Source organism: Danio rerio, chromosome 19 (assembly GCF_049306965.1).
Source record: "Danio rerio strain Tuebingen ecotype United States chromosome 19, GRCz12tu, whole genome shotgun sequence".
Lineage (NCBI taxonomy): Eukaryota > Metazoa > Chordata > Actinopteri > Cypriniformes > Danionidae > Danio > Danio rerio.
Genome location: NC_133194.1, coordinates 35,542,540 through 35,558,550, shown reverse-complemented (window position 1 = coordinate 35,558,550; position 16,011 = coordinate 35,542,540). Strand labels below are relative to the sequence as shown.

Genomic DNA, 16,011 nt, shown 5'->3' with positions numbered 1-16,011 from the left:
GGTGTGTGTGTGTGTGTGTGTGTGTGTGTGTGTGTGTGTGTGTGTGTGTGTGTGTGTGTGTGTGTGTGTGTGTGTGTGCGGATGAATAATTAAATGAATTATATGAATGGCAGAATCTCTTTAAATCAAGCTGATGCAGTGCATTGTTTGGCAGTTTTGTCAGTGCTGGGTCATGTGAGATGTTGATTGTCTGTGCTAAAGACATGTGTGCTGTGTGTATGTGTGCGTGTTACTGTACCTGTTTGACATTTGCTGGCAGCTTGTTCCACGGATAATTCTGCCTGATGTGAAATTCAACGTCCGTGTTCATTGCTGGACTCGAGCTCCACGGTTATTCAAACAGAAACTCACGGGGTTGTCGGGTAAGTCCGAGATGACTATACCCTCCCGGTACTTATTCAGTGATAAGACACCGTTGGGTTATTAAATATCTCCTCTCTGAATGTTATTTTAGCCTTGACAGTGAACGTCCACTTCCTTGTTGTATTTTTAAGCGAGCCTTCGTCACGCTTCTGGCTATGTACGTCACTTCCTTTGAGCGCGTGACGAAAGAAGATTATGAAGCGCAAGACAGGAGTGATGAGAAATCTGACTCATTTTTGAGTATCGACTCTTTCGAGCGGTTCTATTTAATGAACTTGTTCGAGAGAAAAAGATGGTTTTCCTGTTATGTTGTATCAATGATAGCGGGGTTCCCTTATTTCGCGTGTACACTATCAGTTCATTCATTGCAGTCATGATTCGGCTCACAGTCTTCAGAACTGAGTCATGAAAAAGATCCGAATAAAACGAATGATTCCTTTACAAATCAGGCATCGCTGCAGAATAAATAGACACGCTGGCGCAGGGGCGCCTCCAAGGGGTGGCCAGGGGTGGCCACGGCCACCCCTCGGTAAACTCTGGCCACCCCTGTGGCCACCCCAGTATAATTTTGCGGTTGACATTATTGATTTAAATGAACTTATAAATTCCCAATATTTAGATAAATAAATAAATACATAAATTAATAAATAAAATGCAGTCACTAAATTATTGTTGGTGTTACTGACGTAGCTCTCCCCCTCTGGTTCAATGCTGGTGAAAGCAAACTGACGCATGCGCGCGGAAAACCATTCCCGCGCGCCTCACGCACTCCTGTGTGAATCCCGGTTGGTTGTTTGCATGCACGCCGACATAATAGGCACCGCTCATGCGCCGTGAAACCGGAGTAACAGCCTTTTGTGCAGAAGTGTCGGCACGCAGCGAGTTTTGAAAGTCGTTTAAAGTTTATATAATATGATGATGATGATGATGATGATGTTACTTTCACTAAGCATGCCTTTAAAGCAGAAAGGAGGGATAATGATTCAGGGAGGTAAGACTTCATAACATGATTTCTCAGCCATGATCTGGTCTAAGACCACAGATAATTCTATAAAACATTTTTTGTATTCTTTAGAATTGTCATAATTAATTTTCATGCAAAAGGTTTCTTAAGTGATGTTGGCATATCACTCCAGTTGTTGTTTTCCAGTAATGTTTAGGACTGATTTCTGTTATTTATTTAGAATAATAATTGTATATTAATATTAATTGTATTTATTTAGAATAAATATAAATAAATTGTTATATTTATTGAATAACAAATCTAACAATTCAAGAGAGGTGGGGGTGTATAGGGTGGTTCGCCCAGGGTGTCATTTAAACTAGAACCACCACTAACCTCCCCGATCGTCCTTGACAGCACACACACACCTTCAATAGACAGCAATGGCTATTTAATATTTACCTTAAGCTACAGTATATCAATAGAAGAAGCTGCATTAATAAAATGGTTCAAAAAGCAATATGGATAAATAATATTATTAGGTATAGTGAGTGTGTATAGTAATCCCTTTTGTTCAGTTTGTTCATTTGTTTGGGTAATTAATAAACTCATTATTCTTTCATTCATTTTCTTTTAGGCTTAGTCCCTTTATTAATCCAGGGTCACCACAGCAGAATGAACCGCCAACTTATCTAGCACATTTTTACACAGCGGATGTCCTTCCAGCTGCAACCCATCACTGGGAATAATAAACTCATTAATCTTCATTAATTTTAGACATGGCATATCTCGTATGATGTACAATAAAGGCACGTAAAAAAAGAAGTCATTTATACAGTATATGAAAAGTGTTTTTAAACTAAACATAGATTTTTATTTGGTTTGCACATGTACTTGCTGAATTATTTCAAAGAATAAATTGCAATATTTCAAGTAGAATTAATTAAATGAATAAAACTACATTATTTCATTTACCAGAAACAAAAATATAACATTACACTGAATTCATTATTTTTTTTTTGTGTGCCACCCCAAGATTTGGTGCGGCCTCTTCTGGCCACCCCTAAGAAAATTTTCTGGGGGCGCCACTGCGCTGGCGTAAAGCGGAGTGACATTAAAATTTGAAAGACAGCCAACATCTGGCTTGGAACTTTCTAATGAGAAGAATATTTGCAATGTGATCACGTGGCTAGATTTTTTCCACATAAACTCTACGTTTCATGTAATTTTAACATGAAGCATATGTGATTTTTGTAAGGGTTTCCACCAAAGGCTGTAAAGAATAGCTATCCACATCCATGATGCATTTGTATGGATTGTGGGATTATTTTTTTGTTAAACTGAAAACAATAACTGAGGTAATTCTTTAGTTTTTGGGTCATTATCATTATAAAGTGCCTTTGAGACATCAAAATATTTAAAATAAAAAGTTTGATACTTTTCATTTAACCAGATAGTTGTTGTATAAATTAGTTGTTGTTTAAATACACTATAAACAGCAGCTACACTAATTATTTTCCTCATTCTCTATTTCCACCTGGGGATACTCGTCTCGAGGCCCCCAGAGATTATGCAGCGCCATTGATGGTCTAAGACCTGTGAAGAGATGATCTCAAGGTATCCGTAATCCTGGACCAGGCTGTATCCCAAGTTGATGCTGTGGGGGTCATGGAGAAATGAAGTGCATGAGACTGATTGCCCGCATTGATCCTGTGGACCAGCCTGACCACCTGCCACTGACCTACTCACACTTGCTGAGTGTGAGTCGGTCAAAAGTATCTCCAGCCTCCGGCGCCTAGACTGCAGCTCCACCCAGAATGTTTGGTCAGAAGAATAATGGTCGTGCCCAATAATAATGGTCGTCCCCTTTTTCAGTTTGTCAATTGGTGAAGCTTTTTGTCCTCACCATTGTCCCCACTGGCTTGCTCGGATCGGGACTTGTGGAGCTGTGCTTCTCTGGATTTGCTCATCAATGTTTGAACTTTAAGCAGTGAAATTTAAACCACACTGAACTAAACCAAACTAAACTAAACTAGAGCTATAAGCTGCTTTAACACAATCTATATTGTAAAAGCGCTATAGAAATAAACATGAGTTGAATTGAATTGACTTATTTAGACATTAGGCTGTAAGAATTTAATGTTGGTCAAGCTCCTGCACTTTTTACAAATAATCTGCAAGCAGAAAAACTGTAAACAAATCTCAAATTGTGTCAACTCTGTCCTGGACAAATTCATAGTATATTTTCATTGTAATGTGATTATAAAATGTATATTTTCAGAAAGGTCATAAGTCCCTTTAGCAACCTGACTTTTTAGATTATTGAAAAAAGTCTATTTATAATAATGAAATAATGGACAAAACATTTATTTCCCAATAAATTATGCAATTATTGCACATTCTTTTAAAAATAAAACCCAAGATCTAAAATATTTTGTCAAACTTTGAAAATGGCCCTTATTGGTTATTTAAGAATTCACACAAGATGCTTTGCTGAGGTTATAAATAATTAATTTATTTTTATAAAAGTTGAATATGACAGTGAAAAAACAAGATGACTGGGTGGACAAAAGCTTTATTTAGTGAACTAAATATGGAGGAACATTTAAAAAATAACAGGTACAACATGAAATATTAAAGGGTTCATATAAAAGGGTTGTAAAAGAGTTCAAGAATTTAACTTCTGTTTTTACTAACAACTGCAAACCACTGAGCCACCATGCCACCTCCACTTCTGTTATCAATTTATTAATTTATTCATTTTCTTTTCGGCTTAGTCCCTTTATTAGTCAGGGGTCGCCACAGCGGAATAAACTGCCAACTCATCCAGCATATGTTTTACTCAGCGAATGCCCTTCCAGCTGCAACCCATCACTGGGAAACATCCATACACACTCATTCACACACATACACTACGGACATTTTAGCCCAGTGTTTCTCAACCACGTTCCTGGAGGACCAACAGCACTGCATATTTTCAATGTCTCCTTAAACACACCTGATTCAGATCATTAGCTCATTAGCAGAGACTGAACGACCTGTGATGGTTGTGACAGACAAAGGAGAGATCTAAAACATGCAGTGTTGGTGATCCCCCAGGAACGGGGTTGAGAAACACTGATTTAGCTTACCCAATTCACCTATACTGCATGTCTTTGGACTTGTGGGAGAAACTGGAACACCTGGAGGAAATCCACGTGAACACGGGGAGAACATGCAAACTCCACACAAAAACGCCAACTGACCCAGCCGAAGTTGATGGGAAGTAGTTTTAGTAAATTAAAACTGTGTCAGTCCAGTTTTCAAAGTTGAAGTTCAGTTTAGTTCAGTTCAGTATGGTTTAAGTTTCGTTGGAAGTACAAACACTGAAGACCAAATCCATTAATGCGCAGCTCCACAAGTCCCAAATCAAGCATCATCAGGGAGGCTATTTCAGAGTTTAGGAGCCATAATTGAGAAGGCTCAACCTCCTTTAGTAGACTTTGCTATTCTGGGTACTACCAGAAGCCCTGAGTTTTGAGATCTTAAAGAGCCGGTTTGATTGAAGCGAGGGAGAAAGTTGGTTAGATAATCAGGAGCTAGTTTATTTAAAGCTTTATGTAAGAAGTAATATTTTACAATCAATATAGAACACAATAGTCAGCCAGTGTAAGGAGGATAAAAATTGTGGTGATATGATCATATTTTCTAGAGCTGGTAAAAACTCTGGCAGCTGCATTTTGTACTAGCAGAAGTTTATTAATAGAGGATACAGGGCAACCAACAAACAGAGCCTTGCAGTAATCCAGCCTAGAAGTCATATAAGCATGAACTAGCTTATGATATAATATAATATAATAGTGTGCAAGATAACACTGAAAGAATAAAGTTGATAAACAGGCAAAAAACAGTAATGAAATAAACTTTTCAAACATCTTAAATGTGAATGTTTGTGTTGAGATATATGCATTAACCACACTCTATATGCCACAAGATTAAAACAGTGGGTAAACAAACGCAGATGCATGTGTACACCCCAGTGAAGAGGTGACATTGCTAAAGATGACGCTCCCTTGCTGACATTCCAGACTCCACGGCATTCCAAGACTGTCATATAATCTGCCTAGATGCATGTTTGTTTTTCTTTCCTACTCTAGCAATCTCAACATGATGGTAATTCATCTTCTCCCAGCGTGCAGCTGATGATAGGGCTATAAGGAGCATCTGTGCCAGTGTCAAGCTTTCAGTTCATCAGAGAGGTCTTTTGATCATTTGCATGTTTTCACAATCTTTTTTTTTTATTTGCTATGATCTTCGTATACATTAGCATAATTTCATAAACATAATTGATTCCTTTTTAGACATCTGCAATTGGAGGAATGCGAAGACATGCTGAGAGACAGATGTTGCATTTTCAGCTTATTTTTATATATTTTTACAGTTTCTTACTCTAGCATAAATCAAGTGAGAGTACATAAAATGATAAAACGCTATAAATATAACAAACAGCAGCAACCAAGAATAAAGAATTTAACAAATTATAAAAAGTTTTACCAAAATCTTTCTTAAAAGCATCATATTTACAATAAGGAACATCAAACATTGGGAAAATTGATACAAAATAACAATTTAGCAAGAGTTATTTATTGTCAAGTCTTAACAAAGACCATCAGGAAACTTCCATATAAAAATATGCAATTTAAATCTACACAGTAAAACTCAAAAAGTTAAGGTGACTTAAACCATTTGAGGAAGCCGATTAATCAAAAACTAATCCTAATGAGTACTGTGAACTTAATCCATTTGAGTAAATCAAGCAATTTGAGCACAGTAAAACCCAATAAATGAAGAGAACTCAAACCAACTGAGTACTGTAAAACCCAGTAAGTTAAGGCAACTCAAACCGTTTGAGGAAACTGATTGCGACAAACCATTTGAGTAAAACAAACTAATCTATATGAGTACTGTGAACTTACTCCACTTAAGCTGAGGTAATGAGGTATTTAATTAACTCATTACCTTCAACGCTGAGTTCAAAACTCTTTTCAAATGAGTAGAATTAACTTTTACTCAATTTTATAATTTTATCCTCCTTACACTGGCTGTCTGTTAAGTTTCGTATTGAATTTAAAATATTCCTTCTTACCTATAAAGCTTTAATAAACTAGCTCCTGTTTATCTAACCAACCCTCTGTTTCGCTACAATCCAACTCGCTCTTTAAGATCTCAAAACTCAGGGCTTCTAGCAATACCTAGAATAGCAAAGTCATGTAAAAAGAGGTCGAGCCTTCTCATTTATGGCTGCCAAACTCTGGAATAGCCTGCTGCTCATGTGATATTGCTTATATAGTACATTGTTTCCAGAATGAATGGAATGAGAATGTTCCCAGACCTTATTTTTATATAACTATATTACATTGAGGACATTTTGGGCTTTGGCTATGTATGGAGCACCATTAGGTGGCAAAAATATGTTTTTTTTTCCAGTGTACAATTTGAATTTTGTTGAGAAACCTTAAATTCATCAAAGTCCAATTTATAAATTCATTAGGTCCAAACGGATTTGAATGCATTATGATGGTTAAAGATGTTTGTGAATGTCCATCTTAATAGCTGGCAGTTAAATCACAACCTGTCCTTCTCCTTATTTTCTCAACTGAATGGCAAACCAAGGTAACCAGGCCTAACGATTCAGCTGTTCGCCACACTCATCCTAGCCATCAGCACTGTACTATATTTACCAGCTTCCTGGGTTACACAAGCCCACCACGGGGTGTGCACAAGCCCTCGACCCCTTCCTCTGTCCTCCGGATAAGCTGGGTTCTCTGTTCCTGCCATAGTAAACACACAAAAAGCATGGTGCACAGACCACCGCTGTGGGAACAAACAAGGGGAGGGTCACATGTGAGACCCGAACGACAGCAGCAGACTGTTCTAGGTAACTGGAATGTACACAGCGACCTCATGGCAAACTCCAAACTTGAGACCTCGTGTCTGTCTCCACGTAACTTTGGACTGTGCCGACTTTGAAAGAGAAACTTTGGAGAAATGTATTTGCTTTTATCCTGCTGAACTGTGCCTGATTCTCTTTGGAACTTGAGCGTGAAGAACAAGCAGGTGAGGTCCCGAGCAACCTTTTTTTTAAAAATAAGAAACAAGATTACATTAATGAAATGCTTTATTGCAGAAATTGTAAAATCTGATAAAAAAAAAAAAAAAAACTTTCATCTAAAAAGTTGTAAATGTCCTCTTCTATGTCCTAGTAATGTAATAAAACAATAATAGTAGCATTAGGTAGTTCTAGCTATGTTGTTAGCATCGATTTTCTTATGGTAGTTATTATTACTCAGAGTTTGGGGTCTATTTTGAAGCGATGTTTTTTAAGTCCCACAGAAATATGATATAGTCTTTTTTTTTTCTTTAGGGAATACTTTGAGTCCTTGTTGTGGCATCTCAGAAAGGTGATTAATATTAAGTATAAAAAAAAAACAATTAGCATCCTAAAATAGACATCAGACAGGGGCCATGTGATCTGGAGTGAAATAAAATCAGTAGCTGTCTCTGGGGTGATTAGACGACTTAGTGTTGATAATAGCCCAATGAAAGGTCTCTGTCTAAACGGTTAGACTGTCAAGGGCAAACCTACCGAGGGGATCAGAAACAGCTGGCAAGTGATACAACGGCGTTGATAAACTTAGCTTTGATCAGGAAATGTAGCCAAGTTCTACACATGCATGCATTAAAATGATTTAAGAGACACTGAAATAGAAAGGTGTGGTGTAAGAACTGAATCATGTGAGGCAAGGCAGCAAAAAGGGACCTTAAAGGAAGGGAGAACAACAGTAAACTGTAATGTCTTATTGAATGTTGATTAAACTCTGAGTTCTTTCCTTTTGCAGCATGGCTAGTACATCAACAGAGGTCTTTCCATTCAAGGACCAAGAACTCTCCACACAGCTCCTGTTTCAGCTGAACATACTTAGACAGGAGCAGATTTTTACTGATGTGATTTTGTGCACAGAAGACAAGGAGATACCATGTCACAGAAACGTCTTAGTTTCCAGCAGCCCGTATTTTAGAGCCATGTTCTGCAGCAACTTTCGGGAGAGCAGCCAAGCCAGAGTGGACCTAAAGGGGATTGCATCAGAAGTCATCGAATGTGTTGTGGATTACATTTATACTGGTTCCATCACCATAACTATGGAGCTTGTGCTGCCTCTAATGCAGGCGGCCTCTATGCTGCAGTATGGGAGACTCTTTGAGGCTTGCTCGACTTTTCTGCAGGAGCAGCTTAATCCAGAAAACTGCTTGAGCATGATCCGGCTCTCAGAGATCCTTCATTGCGAAACCCTTAAGGAGAGAGCCAAAGAAATGGCCGTGCGCTGTTTCTCAGATGTAGCTGCTTCTGAGGACTTCTGCGAACTTACCCTTCCCGAGCTAATGTGCTACCTAGAGGACGACCGACTGTGCGCTGAGGAAGAGCAAGTTTTCGAGACATTGCTTGCTTGGATCCATCATGACCCCTTCTCCCGCAGAGGAGCCATACATGACCTCTTTAAGAAGGTCCGGTTGAGGTTCATCCACCCAACGTACCTCTTCCAGTTTATCGCCAATGATCCACTTGTCCAGTCATCTACGCTCTGCACCGAGATCATCGAGTCTGTCCGACGTCTTATGTTTTCTGTTAGTGCCAAATGTACCAAAGAACTGAAGCCTCTATGGACCACACCACGTCGTTATACATGCCGAGAGACTCTGGTTGTGGTTGGAGGTCGCAAAAACAATGAACAGACTTCTCGAGAGGCACTTCTCTATGACGAACGAACTCAACGGTGGCAGTGGCTTGCTAAGCTACCTTTGAGACTTTACAAGGCGGCGTATGTTTGTATTCACAGCATTCTGTATGTGGTGGGAGGCCTCAGTCTTAGTTTGGTATCTGGAGATAGTGCAGTTAGTGCCACAGTGTATACCCTCTCATTGAAGACCAACCAATGGAGGACTGCCGAACCAATGCTGGAGCCACGGTATGCCCATCAGTGTGTCTCCTACCTTCACTTTATCTTCGCTCTTGGTGGAATCGGGCAAGATAAGCAGATATCAAATACAGTGGAGCGCTACAACAGCATGTTCAATCAATGGGAGGTCATGGCACCAATGCCCACAGCAGTCTTACATCCTGCGGTAGCAGCCAATGATCAGAGGATTTACGTGTTTGGTGGCGAAGATGCCTTGCAGAATCCAGTGAGATTAATACAGGTCAGTCATTCAGAAAAGATCACTTGTGATTCGCTCAAGTTGTGATCCCACATGACAAACCCCTCTCGTTCCTCACCAAGGTTTATCACATTTCCCGCAACTTGTGGTCTAGACTGGAAACCAGGACGGTGAAGAATGTTTGTGCACCTGCTGCTGTGATAGAAGACAAGATTTATATTGTTGGTGGTGAGTAAAATATGAGTTACTGGTTTTGATCAGCTCTGAAATCTGAAAGATGTAAACCAGGGGTGTCAAAAACCTCCTGAAGGTCATTGTCTTGCAGAATTTATATCCAACCAAACATGCTGAAGTTTCTTGTGAGTCTAAACAACTTGATTAGGTGATACAGATGGGTTTAAATAAGATATGAGGTAAACTCTGCAGGACAGTGGTCCTCCAGGAACAGGACTGAACACCCCTGGTATAGACTGCTTGTTAATATAAATGTCAGGTCAACCAATCACACGGCAGCAACTTAATACATTTAGGCATGTAAATGAACTGCTAAAGTTTAGAGAAGGGTTTAAACCAAGGGTGTCCAAACTCTGTCCTGGAGGGCCGGTGTCCTGCAGATTTTAGCTCTAACTTGCCTCAACACACCTGCATGAATGTTTTTAGAAAGCATAGTAAGAGCTTGATTAGCCAGCCTAGGTGTGTCTGATAGGGTTGGAACTCAACTTTTCAGGACACAGGCCCTTAAGGACCAAGTTTGGACACCCCTAATATAAACAGGTCAGAGCCAGCTCCAAGTAGGTAGGACTTGAACTCCAAGTGGGTGGTACAAACCTAGAATTTTTATTTAAAAATATTGACTCCAATATTGTGCTTTATGAATGCTTACACCTACCCCAACTGCACAGTAACCTGTTGTGTTTTATTAATGTCTACACCTACCCCAACCCTAAACATAACCCCACAGTAAGGGCATACTCGCACTATGATAGCCGAACCGTGCCCAGGCCCAATTCCTGAATTGTTTGAGAACTGTGAGTGATCTGAATCGGACTTAGGCACGGTTCACTTGTCCGGCTCTATCTCATGTTTGAAGAGGTGTGCCAGAGTGCGGTTTACTTGGGCTCAAGCGCAGTACGCTTGTAGTGTGAGTGCAAAGTGCGCCTGAGCCCGAAACAGAAGACAAGATATGACTTTTACGCTGTTTTATGTGGATTTATTAATCATACTTAAAATTCAATGAACACAAACTTTCGTACGGGAGACGGGAGGGGGGACAAGCGTGCTTCGTCCCAGTTCAAGCTAACTGTACATACTGTGAGTAGGCCCTAACATGGTGTATTATTGTCTACTCCACCTACACCACCTAAACCCAAACTACTTGTGGAGTAAGTCCCTCCCACTTTGGAGGTCACCCAACCTACTTGCAGTGTAGTCCCTCTGACTTGGAGGTCTCCTGGCTGCAGTGATACCTACTTGAAAGATTAGACCAAGCAACAGTATGAGTGAATCATTTAAGTGACTGGATGATTAAGGCTGGTATGAGGATTTGAAAAACGCTGAGATGTTGTATTAAACTTTTCAGGATACACAAGAAGAGTGATCGCCTATGACACCAAAGCAAACAAATTTGTGAAGTGCACGAACATGAAGGAGAGACGGATGCACCACGCAGCCACAGTCATCAACAACAAACTCTACGTGACCGGAGGTCGTTTTCTCAACAGTCATGATGTCATTGAGGACTCTGACTGTTTTGAGTGCTATGACCCTAAAACCGACGTCTGGACTTCCAAAGGGTCTTTACCATATAAACTGTTTGATCACGGTTCGCTACCGCTGATCTGCGTCTCCAACCGCCCCAACCCACCATGACTGCAAAAAATCTCTTGCTTGGGCGTCCCGTTCGCTCCCTTGCTCATTAAGGAATATGAGAAATATGGGGCCACAGCTGAGACTGGAAACCATCTGAGGTAGCTCAAATTCATTTGTGGGTTGAGTACATTTCATCTGTGGCTTTGATGGTATGCTGCTGGTGCTCGCCAGCATCTGTGCCGTCGTAAATCAAACGAGATTTGAGCTGGCAATCACAAGTGTCACAGTGGACCTCAGGGATTGTGCCTAGGACCTCAGAGCAAAACGGCAGACTTATGCAATGCACAGCTGTCCCTGAAGAACTGTGACCCAAAAATCTTCAGACAGATGTTGCTCATCATGATCTCCCTCTCCCAGAACGTCTTGAGCTGGCAGATTTTAGTCAATGGCTCCTTGTTAGCCTGAATTTAATTGGAATCCAGGAGATGTGACAATCTTTTAGCCGGTGTTAAATCTACAAGCATATGGACATGACGTGACTGTTTGATGAAGTAATTGGTCAAGTGAAGAGAGCATTCCCGGAGAGCTATGGCATGTGGTCACTTCTATGTAATTAACGAAGGCCAAAAACAAACCTAATGAATCATGAAATGCTTGATGTACCATGTACACTAAAAGTATGTGGACACCTGCTTCTAATTAACAGGCTTTACTATTTCAGCTACACACATTGGGAACAGATGCATAAAATCAAGCATACAGACAGACAAACTGCTAAGTGATCATTTTCATCCTGTTCCAGACAAAATGCAGTCGGGGCTGAAAAACGTAAGTTAACAATAGTTATGTTCGTACAAGGATGATCAATGGGATCTTGATTTACCTGCAGCAAATTCCCGGTTAAAGACTAAAGCACTACCAACTTTGCAACTTTTTTATACAATACCAGATAAACATTTAAAGACAGACCTGTTGTGAGCTCTGTGGTTGTACATCGATTGTATATGCTTGTGACAAAATTATCTATTTGCATTAAACAAACATATTTTTAAAACAGTCATTTTTATATCAGAATTTGTGGAGAAATGCATACTAGCCATGTTGCTGTGCAGACAGTTTCAACTGTTAGAGAGTCACAGTAAGCAAGTGAATAGTCAAAATATTTCAAACAGTTATTTTCTTCAAATCAACATTTGTAATGTTGTGATTCTTTCCATATCGGATTGGTTCAAGTGGTGCTCGCTGCAGAGCCATTTGAGGAGAGCTGAGCTCCAGCGAGGGGGAGCTTAAGTTTAAGCTCCACCTTTTTTGCACTTCTTCTACGAGTGATGTCACTGGGGGTAGGGTTAGGGGTGGGGTTGGTGTACGCATTAAAACAGCTTACAGGAGGAGGAGCGACAGCTCATGCTCCCCCTCGCTGGAGCTCAGCTCTCCTCAAATGGCTCTGCAGCGAGCACCCTCTCGATTGGTTTGGTTGGTGGCTTGTGGCACTTGAAAATAAAAACTAAAACCCTTATGGGAAAATTACTTCTAGAAAAGGCACTTTTAAAAGTGGATGGGCACTAATGCGTATGAATGCAATATTTTAAATTGAAACTCATTAAAATAATGAATAATTGCTGATTTAATATGAATAATAAGTGTATTCCAATCTTTTTAATTTGTATTCATTCATTCATTTTCCGTTGGCTTAGTCCCTGATTATGTTTATGATTATGATTCACCATTCAATTCGTATAATAATTTTTATGTTTTATGTTATTTATTTTAACAACTTTTTGTTATTTATGTTAAAAAGGACACGCAACTCTGTTTATTTAGAGACCAAAATACGTGGCTTTTACCAAAATATAATGGCAACAAATATGTATATATAAAATTTACCAATATTAACTCAACCAAAATAATTAATTAAACAAACAAACAAACATAAAACAGATCAACAAAGAATAAAATAAACAGCAACAAGACCAGCATCGCTCTTCAGCAGCGGCTGCACAGGATGCGCAAAGAATTCTTATAAACCTTCATCAGGACAGCAAGATACAAGGAGATTCTCAGCAAGTATGGGTCATGCTCGCAACAAAGCAAAAAAAAAAAAAGACGCTGGAAGTCTTTCTTGTGTGATCAAAATATTCTGTTTTCTGATGCCTATAAAACTGTAGTACAAATTGGAAAATCCATTGAAGTTATAACAATTGGACCTCCGGCGGCTAGCTCTCTGCAACTCTTACATGGTCACCCACTGAAGCTAAACCTGGATGGGAGACCACATGGGAAACCTAGATTGCTGCCAGAAGTAGTGTTAGTCAGACCAGCAGAGGGCACCCAACCTGCGATCTGTATGGGTCCTAACGCCCCAGTGTCGTCAGTGAAGGGAGCTCTAGTCTAGTGCAGTAAGCGCCATTTTTCAAATGAGACATTAAACCGAGGTCTTGACTCTCTGTGGTCATTAAAAATCCCAGAATGTCTTAAAAAAAAATAAATAAATAAAAAAAAGAGTATGGCCCAAATTTACCCACTTGCCTCTGTCCATCCTCATATCGTATCATATCAATCTGTCTCCTCTCCACCAATCAGCTGATGTGTGGTGTGCGGTCTGGCCCAATATGGCAGTCGTCGTGTCATTTAAGACATCAAGGAGATTCCCCTCTATGTGTAAAGCTCTTTGAGAGTCCAGAAAAATGCTATATAAATGTAAGGAATTATTATTATTTTTATAAAAATATGGTAGTTAATGCATTATGGGGGAAAATAAATGCAAATGTTAACAAATATATCCATAAAAATAATTATCTCTTTGTGGCTTAGATGTAAAAAAAAAAAATCAATGTTGAAAAAACAGGAAGTGCTGTTAGCAATGATTTATGTTTGCTTAATTATGTTGATCTCAAAGCTCACTGTCTGAAAAGGTCTTGTCTGCAAACTCCATTATCAAATAAAAGACAGAGGCTTGAAGATCCCTGACATAACACAGAAAAGATCAATGGAGAGAGGATCATTCAAAATGTCCATTGCCTCCTCACATGTAAAAAAGCAGCTAGAAAACCGTCTGGTGACCTTAAACTTTGATGACTAAACCAAAAACCAGGTTTATATTGAACTGAACTTAAGTGAATGAAGGAAATGCTGAAGGAGTTATTCATTTCCAAAAGCGATCGATTCAGCTTATATTTCACTGCACTTTGTCATTTGCAGGACACAACCGCAAGTAAACAACTACATACCGAGCATAACAAAAGCGCCGGACTGCAGGAGGGGCAGCATAATCGGAAGCACAGCTGGTCTCGATCTAAAAAACTCGACGCTAACTTTAGCCATGAGCCTTTAGATAGAGAGTACACCCCTGCAGCGGAGATAGCTCTCAATAACTGTTGTCATGAGAACTACCAATCAGACGGCAGGACAGACTTGTTTTGCTACCATCATCTCAGTTTATTGTCCACTCTAGACTAAAAGCATGCTCCAAGCCGGTGGAAATGGGTTTGTTTGTAAATGAACCGTCATGACTTCTAAAATCAGGCCTAATGAAACACAGGCAACATCATAATCTAAAATATTGTTAAGTTATGTAGTTATGTAATATTGCACTTATATTTACAAACAACAATGCATGGATACCATTTAAGGAGTGGGCAGAGCTAAAGACATTTAGGCACCTGATGCTCCCTGCAACTGCAAGAATTCTAAAAAATGCCCATTGACTGGTTTTAGCCTCTTCCAGGCGCTGGTCTTAACTGGTTAGGCGTAGAATGACTAAGTATCTGTCTGCAGACAGCAAGGGGCGTACCTTGAAGGGGCCTTAGGGGCATAACTTGAAGTTATGGAGACATGTCAAAACTATGTTGTCAGCAAGATGGCGCTGTATATCAATTATTAACGCCTACACATACACATCTAAAGCCAACCATCACAGTTATTAAGGTACAGCCACGAGTTGCAGAAGCTTCCATACTTGATGCGCTCGCCCATGTACAGTTATTTGCATGCACAGCCGTCAATGCAGACTTGCATGGTGACATCGCTAAATGAATTTATATAATAATATATCAAATTCATATTGGTTGTGGGTACATTTGGAGAAAACTCATGAAAACATTTGATGAAAATGTTCTCAGGTAATTATTTCCGCCATCTTGCCAACAACATCTCCTTGTGACATCTCACATGGTTCAATGGGATTTCGATAACTGCAAGTTACACTTCTAACTCAGTACAAGTTATGCTCCTTCATCTTACACCCCTATATTGCAGTCCACAGACAGATGTACTAGTGGTTTAATGGGATCTCGATAACAGCAAGTTACGTCTCCAACTTACTACAAGTTACGCCCTTCCATCTTACACCCCCGTCTTGCAGTCCGCAGACAGATTCACTTGTGGCTTAATAGGATCTCGATAACTGCAAGTTACGCCTCAACTTTTGCCCCCCTCTTGTAGTCCAAAGACAGATACACTTGTGGTTCAATGGAATCTTGTTAACTGCAAGTACACACAGGGCCGGATCAAGCTGAACTGCCGCTCTAGGCAAAGGAAGGTCACGGCGCCCTCAACCCAGTGAAATGGGGGGGTTATGGGGGGGAGGTGTCATGGACGCCGCCCTCTTTTTTTCTGCCACTCTAGACGTGGATATAACTGAGGGCACGGATGGTGAGCGTAGTGTCGCAGACGCTGCACTCTCTATTCTTCCACACTAGATGCAG

The 16,011-nt window shown here is 40.0% G+C and overlaps 2 protein-coding genes across 6 annotated transcripts in view; one reads left to right on the top strand and one right to left on the bottom strand.

Moving 5' to 3' along the window:
- The window catches only part of fam91a1 (family with sequence similarity 91 member A1), a 42,305-nt gene extending 41,813 nt beyond the window's left edge, over positions 1 to 492 (bottom strand). For 2 of the 3 annotated variants that reach the window (XM_073930630.1, XM_073930629.1), the window contains exon 1: positions 239 to 491. Coding sequence is in view for 2 of the 3 variants with exons in the window: in XM_073930629.1 (XP_073786730.1) it covers positions 239 to 310 (72 nt within the window). In the remaining variant the exon portion in view is untranslated. 3 annotated transcript variants of the gene reach the window in all.
- A 6,611-nt stretch (positions 493 to 7,103) lies between these two features.
- On the top strand, positions 7,104 to 12,364 carry klhl38a (kelch-like family member 38a). Of its 3 annotated transcripts, none has more exons than XM_021468086.3 (4): positions 7,104 to 7,402; positions 8,185 to 9,541; positions 9,622 to 9,727; positions 11,079 to 12,364. In XM_021468086.3, exons 2-4 carry the CDS (start codon positions 8,186 to 8,188, stop codon positions 11,366 to 11,368), a joined length of 1,752 nt encoding a protein of 583 aa, XP_021323761.1. In that variant the 5' UTR covers positions 7,104 to 7,402; position 8,185; the 3' UTR covers positions 11,369 to 12,364.
- The last annotated feature ends 3,647 nt before the right edge of the window (positions 12,365 to 16,011 follow it).

What these genes read in the sequence shown, in the direction of transcription:
- klhl38a (XM_021468086.3), top strand. Translation starts at nt 8,186, where the DNA reads ATGGCTAGTACATCAACAGAGGTCTTTCCATTCAAGGACCAAGAACTC. An exon ending in ATCCAGTGAGATTAATACAG is followed by an intron (nt 9,542 to 9,621) that starts GTCAGTCATTCA and finishes TTCCTCACCAAG; the next exon opens with GTTTATCACATTTCCCGCAA. An exon ending in CAAGATTTATATTGTTGGTG is followed by an intron (nt 9,728 to 11,078) that starts GTGAGTAAAATA and finishes TAAACTTTTCAG; the next exon opens with GATACACAAGAAGAGTGATC.